Source organism: Anser brachyrhynchus (genome assembly GCF_964034855.1).
Source record: "Anser brachyrhynchus genome assembly, chromosome: 2".
NCBI classification, from domain to species: Eukaryota; Metazoa; Chordata; class Aves; order Anseriformes; family Anatidae; genus Anser; species Anser brachyrhynchus.
Genome location: NC_137695.1, coordinates 86,960,198 through 86,974,212, shown reverse-complemented (window position 1 = coordinate 86,974,212; position 14,015 = coordinate 86,960,198). Strand labels below are relative to the sequence as shown.

General features: G+C 39.0%; 1 protein-coding gene across 1 annotated transcript; it reads left to right on the top strand.

Annotated features, from left to right (window-relative positions):
* The first annotated feature begins 30 nt into the window (after positions 1-30).
* On the top strand, positions 31-12,721 carry SRD5A1 (steroid 5 alpha-reductase 1). The gene is made up of 5 exons (XM_080578949.1): positions 31-430; positions 1,475-1,641; positions 5,464-5,565; positions 7,095-7,245; positions 10,239-12,721. The coding sequence occupies exons 1-5, from the start codon at positions 108-110 to the stop codon at positions 10,303-10,305; spliced, it is 810 nt and encodes a 269-aa protein (XP_080435075.1). The 5' UTR covers positions 31-107; the 3' UTR covers positions 10,306-12,721.
* The last annotated feature ends 1,294 nt before the right edge of the window (positions 12,722-14,015 follow it).

The window sequence follows — 14,015 nt, the reverse complement described above, 5'->3', positions numbered from 1 at the left end:
GCGCCGCGTGGCGATGAATGGGGACGCTCGGCTCCCTCCGCCCTCAGCCTCGTGTCCCTTCGGCTCCGCTCGGCTCCGCTCGGCTCCCCCCGGCCCCCCCTCCCACCATGGCAGCAGGCGGCGGCGAGGGCCCGTGCGCGTTCTGGCGGCGGGTGTCCGGCGCCGAGGAGCGGCGGCTGCTGGAGCTGCAGGCCTACGGGCTGGTGGCGCTGGGCGCCGGCGCCGCGCTGCTGCTGCGCTTCGTGCCCATGCCCTACGGCCGGTACTCGTCGCCCCGCTTCGGCTGCCCGCTGCCCGCGCGGCCCGCCTGGGCGCTGCAGGAGCTGCCCGCGCTGCTCGTCCCGCTCGGCGTGGCCGCTTGCGGGGCTGCCGCCAGCCGCTGGCCCAACCGCGTCCTGCTCGGCTGCTTCGTGCTGCACTACGTGCACAGGTGGGCTCGGGACGGCTGTCCGGGGGTGGGGGGGGGGCACCGGCCCTGGGGGTGGCCAAGGGAAGGGTGGACGTGGTGCTTGGGGACATGGGTTAGCGGGCGGCAGTGGTGGACCAGGTGATCCTGGAGGTCTTCTCCAACCTCAGTGATTCTCTGACTCTGTTCCAAAATTTTAAAACTATTTCCATTAGAGCTCCATCGCATTCACATCGAGGGGATTCCTTCTCCTTTCCTTGCCAAAGCCATGAAAATTTGCCACGTGGAAAATCAGACTTTATAATTGGCCTCACAGTCAACGTACAAAGCGAATTTGTCAAAATATCTGCTGGATTTTCACATTTTGCAATGAATTAGTAGCACAACCTATAAGGTTTGGCAGCTCGTTCACAAAATACATCACACGGCCCAGCCCCTGAGCACAAATGCCCAGCGCGCGTGCACAAGTGCCCCCAGCGTAAGGCGTATGGCCTTGGTCCGCGGGCTGGTCTACCTGCTGCTGGTGTTTGACTTGCCCCAGTGTGACAGCTCAGGTGCTTTTAACGTGGCTGTCCATCCTCCTGGTACGTTACTCTACTGAGTGGCGCCGTACAGGTAAAGGCGACGGAACTGTTGGCTGCAAGGTGTCTTGGTTAGGTTACAGTCCCCTGCGGTGTGTTTCGCGTGGGCTTTTCCACCTGGTAGATTTTGGATAGGGTTTATGAGCCCACGTTCACTTCTAAGTGCTTGATTATGCCATTCAGCAACAAAGGTGAGCAAAACTAAGTTGTGCTTAATATCGTTTGTCTTTACTGCGCTGGTCGAAGTAATTGCCTTGGATGCGAAGTTCAAAATTTCCATCATAAGGGGAGAGGGGATTCGGCTTGCAGTTCCTGTTAGGCAGCAGAAGGAATGTTTGGGTGTTTAAGCATAACTATCCATTTGAGCTGGGATCAAAGACTCCACTGAGAATTTGGGAAGCAGGATATGGAATATGGATGGCAGGTGTGGAAACCAAAAGTGTTATATCTATTTATGCAACAATTCTTCTTTCCTGGTTCATTATAGGGCACTCATATTTCCTTTCCTGATCCGGCAAGGAAAGCCAACACCATTTTTCACCTTCCTGCTAGCACTTCTGTTCTGCATTTACAACGGATACTTGCAAGGCCGAAGCTTAAGCAACTATGCAGAATACCCTTCAGGCTGGTTAAAAGATCCTTGTTTCATTACAGGTGAGTTAAGACACTGTATGAGAGCACTAGGAGTAGAAATTTCCCTTTGTCTTCGCAGCTTTGTTTTTTATAATGTTACAGTATTCTTCAATTACATTTTACAGTTTTTTTCAGTATTCTAAATAAGCTTAATTATCTTGTTTGTGGTAGCATAGCTGGAAGCCTTTTAATGGTTTTTATTTTACATTTGTAAACAGATATTTTTTCCTGCGATATCAGTGCTAGATGAATGTATTACTGTCTTTATTCCTTAACACCAAAGTGAATAAGAGCCAAGCGTTGCTTCAGTATAGGAACTGCAGGCCTTAAATGGAACTAGCAGCATATGAGTTTAGAACAAATCAGACAGATTTTTCCACATAACATGTAGATTAAGCTAAAATTCCTTTGCTTCTTGATGCTATAGATATTAAAGGTTTATATATGGTCAAACAGAACTGAACAAATTTACTTGATGAAGTAAAGTCAGTTGCTAAATACCAGGATACCACTTCTAACATCAAAAGTCCTTGATGTTAGGCTATTTTTTATAAACATACCTATCTCCTCCCACTGCAATGAGTGGGCTTTGGCAAAGAACAAAATTGTCGCACAAGGGTGGGGTTGGAAGGTTGATCATTCAGTCCTATCAGGAGGTGAGATTACACTTATGCTTGAAGCCAGGCATATAATTAAAAGGACAAGGTGTTTGCTGACTGTATTCTTTGCCGTACTTTTTGTTTGCTAGGCACCTACTTTTGCCTACTGTCAAATGTAATACCATTTTTCTGAGAAAGTATTTACTGAAGGTTCTCTGTGATCTGAAGATAAGGCAGAATATTTTGCCTTGTCAGTGAAAGATGGAACACTGGGTTGTGCGGATTCTTAATCTGACCCAGTACAATTCTTACTGTTTTTCTGGAGTCAAAGCAAGATGGTGTTTCTCACGGATTTCTCAGGCCTTGTACAGCAAGAAAAAGAAAGCTTTATTTTTATTGCAGCATTATGGCAGATGACAGTAGAAGGACACTGTGCTATAATGACTGAGATTAGACCTAAATTTCTTCAAACAGATTATCTTGCAAAGTTTAAGAGGAAGTATTGTTTGTGCTCCAAAAACGGAGAAAATGAGGTACAAGGGAATATCTTGACAGGGGAGGTAGGTAGTCGTATGGACATAAGTGAAACTCTCCTGGTACTTCTGAAGTTCTAGTCTCTTGGTTAAACTTGGTTCCAAAAAAAGTGTTCAAAAGAACAGTTGATCAAAACTGTTAAAGGCTGATGCAACACAATAAATCTTCAGTTTCCGGTGTCCTAGTTTAGTACCTTAATCAAAACATTATCTCAAAACTGTGCTGTAAACAAAACATGAGTCATGAGGCATAAATTAATGCCTCCTTACTGAAAGGTTAGGAAAAAAAGGTAATAGGTCATGTTCAGGTTTCCTTGATTTTTTTTTTTTTTGAATGCTGTATTTTAAGGATTTCTGAAATATGTAAATGTACAAATAATAATGTTTAGGTTCATCTGCCTTTAGTTATGATTACTTCTGTGTATGAATTTTAACTTTGTTTTGCAATTAATACCAATGTGGAATTAATTTTTATATTTCCTGTACTCCTAGTTGTAAGAGGTGTTGGTTTCATGACTACAAGGGCACTTTATTTAAGTCTAAACTTACCCTGAAAAGTAAGGAAGTGGAGATTCTTGGTATGCATAGCATCTACTGTAGTACTGTCACTCACTGGCTTTTTTTGAGACTTTTTGTAATAAATCTTGAGATAGGTTGGTATGGGTCTGAGAGAGCCAAACCTAAGACTTCTTCTTTCCTTTATTCCTGCTGAAAGGGTATACATACATACATACATTTCTAACTTGGAATGTAGTGGCTATTTACAATAGTTATCTGGGACGAACACAAAATAGCACCATTGGAATATCTGCAGTTCATGCTTGTAGTTTTTGGTCACTCAAATGCGGAAGTGCTTTATTGTATGCCAGATGCTCCCTGAACAATTGGGCTATGTTCTGATTTTTCAGAAACATGTCAGTGTCTTTAAGGCCGTGGCTGAAATGACCAAAAATGAGAAGACTGGAGAGTAGCAGGAAAGCACATTTGCCAAGGGTTAATAAGTTGTTTTAGTCTGTATGAAGCTATACAAGGAACAAAAATGGGAGTGCGTCAACAAGTAGCAGACAAACAAGGTTCAGATGAAAGTTGAAGAGAAATTTGCAGCAAAGATAGAGAACGCATTGTTTCTTTGAGACCTCCCACCACTGTGGTTAATTAGGTTCACTTCTCCAGATTTCTATCTGTGGATCCTTAGGATACTGATGGAATGCCTGTTTTCAGCTGCTTAGGAGTTAATTTGGAGAAATCAATGCCTTACATCTACACCAGCAATTGATTTGGAGCACTAATATAGCTTTAATGCAGTTCCCTCATGGTTTCTACAGGCTGCATTGGTTTAGTTCAGAGCAGTGAACTAGTCTGTTTTGAAAGGAAAGCAAAAAGTGCTGCTTCAAAGGCAGCACAACATGTGATAAAACTAAGGTTGCAAAGCAAGCAGACTAATGAAGAATATCCCACAGGCTGCCTATGAGAGCTCTAGTCATGCTTTCTCCAATTCTCCCTTTCGTTGTTCTAACTTGCAGCTCTTTTAAGGTTTGAGACCTCATGAGAGCCTACTCACCACTAAGCCTTCACAGCTAAGTTCTATTCAGATGGATGAACTCCCAAATGACTTCGGGCTGTTTAAGATAACCTTGTATAGGCTAATATTATTTGCTGCCTACCGCTGTCTTCTCCCTTTCACTAATATCGCCAAACATATATTCAAAGGAAGTCAAAGATGAATAGAAAACTAGTGTTCTATTGAAGTGTTGAGTGCCAACCTTAAGTATGTTTTGTCCACAGTAGAAGCTGGATTACAACTGAAGCAACAACTGACTGTGAAATTAGTTACCTTTGCTCTGTGGATCGCTGAATATGAATTGTATTCAGGTTTATCTCCTACTTGCCAGGTTGATAGATCTGTAGAACTATCAAATCTGTAGAGAGTTTTAAGTCCTTTTATTTGTTTCTCTTAGCTTTTTATTTTGACTTCACTGGAGTTCATTCTCTGTTACAGGTATCTTAAAAATGCATTTCTTGTTTAGGTCACAGAAAGAAGTCTTTTATGACTTTGGACTGAGCTTGAGACAGTACGGCAGAAATTTTCCTCTAAAGAAAGTCCAAGCTCTTTCTCTCTTTGCATCATACTTGTTGCAAACTCCGTATTTATAGTGCTCAGCAAGACTAGGTTTAGCAAGACTCTAAACCTAACTTCCGGGAACATGATTATGATGTTTTTGTTGATCTAGTGTTTTTTTATTCCTTTTATTACAGAGTGTGCTGTGGAAACTCTGGCATATTGTCACTAAAAAAAAAAAAAAGACAAAGGTGCGAGGAATGAGAATGGCTGATTCCTTCAGTGTTGTTTAAAATGTTGGTGTGTTTGATTTTCTTTATGGAAGTTAGGGGTTATACACATTAGGTGTGTATATTTGTGCACACATATATTTAAATATATGTGCATACCTGAGTTTGGCAACATGAGAATAAAACTTTATACTTAAAAATATTATTCCTGTCAAGAGACCTGTTGATTACTGTGAGCTTTACTGGCCGAAAAGCTCATTGTGGGATTGGGATTGTGCATAATGTCACTAGAATTGTTTATCGTGCTTACGTTACTACTGCTTTGAGACAGTATGACTAATGTTGGAAATATGACTTTTTTTTCTGATTGAGTGCTTTGACTCAGTGTATTAAAGAGAAGTATTTTAAATATTTCTCTTCAGGTTTTATAGGGTGGCTGGTCGGCATGGCAATCAATATTCATTCTGATCATATTCTTAGAAATCTGAGAAAACCAGGGGAAACCGGTTACAAGATACCAAGAGGTAAGTAAAATGTTACAAAAATCTCTTTAGCAAAAGAAGCACGTTTTGTGAGGAGAAGCTGAGAGAGCTGGGATTCTTTAGCCTAGAGAAGAGAAGGCTCATGGGGATCCCATCAATGTAAATAAGTACCTGATGGGAGGCGATGAAGATGAGGGAGCCAGGTTCTTAGTGGTCCACAGTGACAGGCCAGAAGGCGCTGAACACAAATTAAATTAAATTCCATGTGAACACAACTTTTTTACCATGAGGTTGGCCAAAGACTAGAATAGGTTGCCCAGAGAAGCTGTGGAGTCTCCACCTTTGGAGATGCTGAAAATGTGACCGGACACAATTCTGGACATCCTGCTCTAGCTGACCCTGCTTTGAACAGAGTGAGGTTGGACTAGATGATCTCAAGACCCTTCCAACCTAAACTATTCTGCAAGTCTGTGTTACAGAGACCTTCCAAAGCTTGATGTATTTTACTGGAGATAGGAAACTGGTAACAGCAATTTGTCTGTCATATCATAAATGACTATCTTAGGAAGTGATTTCATAGCGTTCATATTATTCACCAAGAACATAACTTTGTATCTTTACATGGGCAGTTGAATTAACATCTGTTAAGATGAATACAGACATCGTGTGAGATGTTCAGTGTACGAATGTTTAGAAGGAAATAAGATTTGTTTTGCTGCATAATCAGGAGGAGTTGGTCTTTTTGATATTACTTATCCAATTCAAGTGCTAGAATTCTGCCGTTTTGTCACAAAAGCAGAGTAATTAAAAGCAAGGTCAAAACGTGTCCTTTATTACGCTTGGCAAATATTTGCTTGTTTGGTCCCACTAGAACATGCACTTACTGAGATGTTATCAATTTGTACTCTAACTTTGGAATTAGGGTGAAAGTTCTTATTTTTTAAAATAACTCCCAGCAGGTGAGTACTGACTGTTTATGCATAATTAGCTGTAAAATGTGTTTAATACAAACTGCCAGTTATTTCTATTGATGAGGGTCAGGATTGAAGTAGTGAAGGTGATCTTTCTCCAGGCCTGGCAGGGCACAGGAACAAAAGGGCAATGCATCTTAAGCTAGAGCATAAATTTGCAACTTAAATTTAGAAAAATATTCTTTATCATTAATATAATTTGAGATACTTAAACTGGAGAAATGAGACATTGTATGCTAACTAACCCTAGGTGTATTTTATGGGACTATTTAAATGGCATTGTATTTTCTATTTTTTGCATGTTTAAAAAAAAAAGTTTAGTACATGGTCAGATACAGCTTGAAGTAATTATTTACAGAGGTATGGAATCACTTCTGGTACCAAGTCTTTTTTCATGATTCGAAGAAGAAAAGTGGAACTGGAGAAGGTCTATTTTAGAAGGATGTCTGAAGTAGTCCTTCATAGTACAGCTTGAACTGGAAAACAGTTTCCACTGCCTCTAAAAATATATGGAGACATTGGTGATATAGGATGTCTTAGACTTACATTGTATATGTCCTTCATTAAGGTGCTTTTCAAATAAACCTGTCCTGCTTTTAGGAGGAATGTTTGAGTATGTCAGTGGAGCCAACTTTTTTGGAGAGATCCTGGAATGGTTTGGGTTTGCCCTTGCCTGCTGCACCATCGAAAGCCTTGCATTTGCATTGTGTACACTTTTTATCTTGGGCTCTAGGGCAAAGCAACACCACCAGTAAGTGTTTGTCTTATTTCTATTGTCTCTGTGCCACACTTCATTTCCAATGTATAAATTATACCTCATCCCATAGGGATGTTGCAGAACAAGTCTAATGAAAAGCTGTTAACTGCAGTGAAGAATGAGATAACGCTTCAAGCAGCACTAAACATAAGATTGCAGCAAAGTAGTGTTAAGCATAAGGAATATAAGTGCACACAATGTACAATGAGGTAGTCAAAATAATGGCTATTCATTACATGAACACAATTCATCCTGGACCTGTAAAGATCTGATACATTTGGGAAAATTACCTTTGCTTGATCATACATTATAGTCTACTTTCCATTGCAGCTCAAACTTTTTACAATAGTATTAAATTACTGAAAATAACCAAAGGTTTCTGCTACAGGCAGGACCATCAAAATCAAGTCTATTAAATATCCATTTAATAGAGTTGATTTCTTATTTTTGTATATGAAGGCTCTGCTCTGTAAATAAACTATCAGACTGATAATGTACTGTATTCACATTTTGGCTTTCCTGTTAATAGAAGAATCAGTTTGAGAAAACTTCTTGAAAGAATTCTTTTTCAGGAATAGCACACTTAAAAGAACCTGAACAACCCAATCTTAGTTATTTTTGGCTTCCTGCTTTGGCTGTTTTTGTGGAACTTGGTGGCATAAGAGGAAATGAACTTAAATAGAAGGAGGAGGTAGACTGGAAGAATGCCATTGCTAAGTGTCAGATAAGCCATGGTTTTGCCTAGCAGAGTCTTCAAAACTTCCAGAAATAAATATTTTTCTGTACCTTGTTGGGTGTTCCAGTTCTGTATTACCATCCGAGTAAACAAGATTCTCTTACTATACAACCTGAAACTTCCAGGTCACCTATGACTATTTCTCCTTGTTCTACCACCTGCCACTGCTGGGTGAGCCATAATGTACTTTGGGTTGGGAGGGGCATCTGAAGGTTGTCTAGTCCAGTTACCTAGTCTGACCTGCTCCTGCCAAGGCTAACACCAAAGCTAAACCCTTTTGCCAAGTCCTTCATCCAGTTGAGTTCAGAGTGCCTCCAAGGATGGAGATCCTAGCACCACTGAGGGGAAAAAAAAAATCCCGTTCCAGTGCTTTGCCATGCTTATGGGGGAAGATTGTTTTCCTTACGTCTAGCTGGAATATTCCATGATGCAGTGCTTATTCCCTGCCACTCGTCCTTTTGCTGTGCACCTCTAAAAAGGTTATTTATATTCTCAAATATCTTTGGGTACTGGATGACTGCAATTAAATGCCCCTTCAAGCTGACTAAGACTAATTCCTTCAGCCTCTCCCCAAGTATTTTGTGTTCCAACTACACAGCTGTATTACTGACCATGTGCTGGACTCACCTCTATTTTGTGGGCATTTCTGATGCACTGGAAGCCCGAAACTGGATGCAGATTCTTGACTGCTGAATAGTGGAGAACAAGCACTTCCCTTGACTTGGTGGCTCTACACACGTTAAAGCAGCCCAGTACACAGCTCTGTCATCACTGCAGGGATCCATCACTGACCCATGTTCAACTTGTCCACCAGAATGTCCATGCATTTTTGTGCAGAGTTGCTACCTAACCAATTAGTCTCTAATCTGTTGTCTAGCATGGGGCTATTACATCCTAGCCATGGGAGTTTGCATTTTGTTCATAGTTTTGCTCTGTTGTCTTAAGTAAATCCCCTTCTGACTTCCAGTAGTCATATGTGAAAATAACAGGGTCCCTTGGCTTCTTCCTCATCAGACTGAGTGCTATATTCCTCAGTCTCTACTCATACATTATGTTCTTCAGGCTCAAATTCCATGGTTGGTTTCCATTTATCTTAAGCCTTGATAAAACGTTGAGCTCTTTACTTAGAGCTTTATGAAAAGCTAAGGGTTGTTAAAGGAAATAATTTGCATTAAGGGAATAAATGCATTAAACAGGAAGAGGAGTGAAGGGAAAAAAAAAAAAAGACAAATAGCGAAGCCATGTAATTGAAGAATATTTTAGTTTTGGCTGTTTGGAAAACTTAAAATAAATGGCTGAAAAGGATAAATAATGTAATGCTGGTATCCCACAGCTTCAGGTAATCATGCAATGTATGCTTTCTATAGAAGAAATCACAGGACTTCCTCTCACGTGTCACTGCAAATAGGCCACAAGCATTTATTCTAGATGAAAACTATGAGCCTGCACAACACCAACATGTTTTAGTTTGTCAATTTTTTTCTCTGCTTATTTGAACTTTGATCTTTCAGTTGATTATTGTTGTATGAACACTTGCAACTTTGAGGATCCCAAATGAAGTTATCGAAAGGAAAAAAAGGAGTTATTAGAGAACTGGAAGAGCTATTTGAAAGTGGGAGTGAATGTTTGTTGTAAGGTGATCAGAGAAATAACATTTATTAGTGCTATACAGTCATTCTTTTGAAATTGTCCAGATTTGAAAATAGTTAATTTGAAGTTAATTTGAAATAATAATTTGAAGAGGGTTAGTAGTAAGGCTACTGTGATGTTTGAAGTGTCCAGTTTGATTATCCATGTCCTGATTGGGGTTGAAGATGTTTCTGTCCAGAAAAGAATTGTTGTTCCAATGTGTAAAACATCTCTTGCTTCTACATGTAGTCATTATAAAATTTGTCTTTTTATCCTTTTGGATATTTTTTTTTCTCTACTTCTAAAATATAAATAGGATGCATTACAATGCACATCTTACAAGAGAAGTCCATTCCTTCCCTGGCTGCTCTCATCGCACCTACTAGTTTGATTTCCCATTGCTAGCAACGATAGCTTTGTTTTGTTGTAGTTGGCAATTAGATTTCCTTAGAATGAGTGTGGTAAATAGCGATTTTCTATCCAGAGTAGGTTCTAAAGACACTGTTCTGGTTTGTATCCAACAAATATATGGATTAAATTGAAAGCTTTATATAGTTAATTAACTTCCTTGACAATATTTTAAAGATGCAATACTCATCACATTTGTACCTTTGTTTTTCAGGTGGTACCTTGAGAAATTTGAAGACTACCCAAAGGATAGAAAAATTCTGATTCCATTTGTGTATTAACGGATGCTTTGAATACCATCAGGTTCTGGTGGCAACGCTGTTTTTGAAATGGTTACTTTTTGGAACAACTAACACCTTACAAGTGTTAGCCAGTTGGCATACTCTGTTCACTAGCGACAAAGCGTTGTGCTGCTATTAGTTACTGCTTTTCTTAATGAAACCCCCAAATCTGATGGACATGGTGAACAGGAACGAAAGTGCTTTTGCAACAACACAGCACTGTTGTGAATACGTAAGTCAAGATGATTGAATTCACATCGTGGAAACTACTGTACAGGATTTCTGATGTTTCATTTTCAGCCTATAGAGTGTTTGGGTATTACCCATCTGATCTAGCCATGTCCTGAGGATTGTGCTATGAGCCCAGTCACCCTTAGTGTATAATTTGGCTGGTGCATTTTGCCTCTTACTTGCCTGCATATGCAAATGGGGTTGATTTGTCTTGCCTTCCTAACTTTCTTCCTCTTCCCCCCATTTCCAGGAGAACTGGTGCAGACCAAAGACATTGAATGAATATAGTTGCTGTTAGGCGAGAAATGTTCTTCCTCATCTCTGCACTCTTGCACAGATATGAATGATATATAGGTAAAATGTAATACTGTTTACACCAATAGCTGTAGTGATAATTCTCCCAAATAACGGATTTAGTCATCTACCTCTAAAACTTCATAACTATCTCAAATAATTCTCAACATGTGTTTTTGCATTCAGCACTATTTTTAGAGGATATTTTTTATTAAGGGTGCTCACTACAGTCTAGCACTGTTAACAATTCTTTGTAATATTCTCTAAAGGTTTTTACAGTATTTTCTTACTATGCAGTTTTAAAAAACTCTTTCTTTTCCTGTTGATAATGGTCTAGTTGATTTTTATATTCAAAGTTTTGAATCTTTTAGTGCTTCCTTCTTGTTTCATTAATGTTAGTTCTCACACTGCTATATTTTTCTCCTGAAGGAATCCAGGGGGATTTCAAAAACATGATAGGATCTCAAGTGTACAGGCTTCTGAGTTCTGGACGCATCTATGTCCTTTGAATATTTGTGATATTAAAGAGTGTTTTTTAGAATTGCAGAGAAGTCGGGTTTTCTACAGAAAGCCTCAAGGAAAAAAATGAACTGCTGCAAATGTATTTTAGAAATCTATAGAAATCAAAAACAAATTGATAATACAACTTAACTAGATGTTGAGTGTTCTGGTATGGTATTGTGTTAAGCTTTGTCCAGTGTTCAAAATTCTTTCTTTGCTATGACCTACACAGCTAATTTTAAGTATTTTCTTTTAAAAAGTACATTCAAGAAATGGGCAGTGAAAAAGGACTCTGCCACCCAAGATTTTTCTTAACAGTGGTGTCTTCCTGCTTTCCTTCTTGTAACAGTTACACAGTACTTAGTGCACTGAAGTCTTGGCTATCATTAAGGATTTATTCAGTGATACAGAGCAATGTAACACATTTTATCATTATTGACTGAAATAGTCAAAGGATGGAGGGGAGAGAAGCTGTCACTCATACCACAATGATAACTTATCCTACAGCCAAGCCATTGGACTGCCAGTTGCTCTGCACAGTGATGACCAGTTACTGCCTCAGCCGTCATCCGGGAAGTGCAGCTTATGGAGAGTCTAGGAATACCCACTCCTTTGAAGTTAGTGTCAGTTGGCACATTGCTTGGTTCTCAAATTGTTTAATCTTTTATTTGATGTTTATGTCTTTTACGTCTTTTCTTAGTGTTTTACAGAAAACTTGAGGCTTTCCTTTTTATTTATTTTTTGTTATCATGCTGTAATGCAACACTTGATCCTAGCTGTTTTGATGAAAGTTGGTCATGAAGTCTCTCAGGGGAAGGATGACTTACCCTCAGTGGAGCTAGTGGATAACAGAAGTTCAATAGGATCACTTAAAGCATAGTCTGAAGAGAATTTTAGGAACTGTTTTAATTTCCAGGTATTTCTAAGCCCTTTTGCAGCATGGTATCTAAGCCATCCAGTTATCAATACCTGTTTTAGAAGAGCAAAATGTATCAACATCTCATCTAGGGGTTAAAGACTTGCATGGTTTACAGTGAATTAATGTTTATATTTTGGGGTTAGTTTAAAAAAAAAAACAACTAATGGTACAACCATTTATTATATATTATAGTCTTTATTGTTTACAGAAAACTTTTATTGATGCCTCAGTTTTGCTCTGGTTCTATGCTGCTAAGTGTTTATCTCGACAAAAATTTAACTGGTTTTGCTCGCAATGTTAATTTATGGTTTACATATAGGGGAATGAAGGTCTGAAACATGGCACTCTGAGGGTTTATTGGTGGTTTTTTCATTTACTTCTTACAGAAAAGGAAACACTAAGTTGTATGGGATGTGAATGTCAATGCATTTGGAAATTCTAGTTAACTGCAATATTAAAAAAAATGCAGAAGAAGGTTTTGTTTTTTGTTTATATTTTATATTCTAATCATACTGCTGAAACCTGTCACAACTGAACTACAGAACTTTATTTAAGGCAGTTCATTCTTATATATCATACAGTATACCAAGGTGAACAGCATTGGTGAAAACCATATAATCAATTTGCTCAAATTCTAGAAATGTCTCTTATTTAAACAGTATTCCCTTTCATTTTTAATACTTCACTTGTACTCTCCTCCCCTTTTAGGAGCATTGACAGAATTTATCTGTGAGAAAATATCTAATACCGAGAAATCTTTCTTCAAAGTACGTAGTGTTAAAATGAATTATGTTCTACCCTTTCCAGAAGGAGAAAATGTGTACACTCTCTATTGGGTGGTAATAGCTATAGCAATTTCTAACAGACACGTCTGTTCAGATCACCTGCATCTTTCACAAGGATCCCCTACTAATAAAACGTAGTTTGTGGTGTTTTGCTTGAATACTTTTTCCTGTTAGCAGTCATTGCTATAACTTGTGGAGATTGGCTAAGGGTTTTTGTACCAGTGCTTTCATTATCCCAAGTGAGGTCTTGAGGACTGTAATAGTAAGGTTGTATTAAAATATCCCAGGTACATATATGACCTTGACTAGATGCACTCAAAAAATAAAATGGAAGTTACAAGATAAGTTGTCTAGTGATACATTTGTATGTAAAGCAAACTAAGTAACTGAGATGCTCTGTGCTTGCATATAGATAGATTAAAGAATAACAGAAGCAGAGGCTACATTTTCAGATTCTTCCTCTGCTAGTTCAGAGTGAACTTTTCATTTGGACCAACAATAGCACTTCTGTGCACATGCATGAGCAAGCAATTATGGAAATTTCTGTTGGAAGACAATGGAAGGGATGAGCCTATAACAAGGTTTGCACCTAACGGTGGGCTCAGCTTCCACTTGATCTTGTTGAGCTTCTGAAAAAGTCTTGTAGATCTCGTTTAATTTAATGTTGGCATTGCAAGCAAAACTAATACCTTGTTTTGTTGTGTATTTTTGTTGAGTGGAAGCAATAAGTTTGTTTGCAGAATTGAATGGAAATATAATGAAAGAATATAAATCTGTATAACGACTGATTCAGCATGTGGTGATCTAGTTCATCAATTGAGGTAACGTGTTTGATTACATAGAGGCCTACTTGTAGGTCATCTTCTACAGATACTCAAAAGTCTCTTTGAAATGCAGTCTCTGGATGTAGATAAACTAAGTAAGGTTTTTCTGCTGTAATAGTTAAATTTTGTCTAAGTGTTCCTAAAAAGTATTCCTGT

Excerpts from the sequence above, each read along its gene's own strand:
- SRD5A1 (XM_080578949.1), top strand. The coding sequence starts at position 108 with ATGGCAGCAGGCGGCGGCGAGGGCCCGTGCGCGTTCTGGCGGCGGGTG. Across the intron at positions 431-1,474 it reads GTGCTGCACTACGTGCACAG|GGCACTCATATTTCCTTTCC; the intron begins GTGGGCTCGGGA and ends GGTTCATTATAG. Across the intron at positions 5,566-7,094 it reads CGGTTACAAGATACCAAGAG|GAGGAATGTTTGAGTATGTC; the intron begins GTAAGTAAAATG and ends TCCTGCTTTTAG.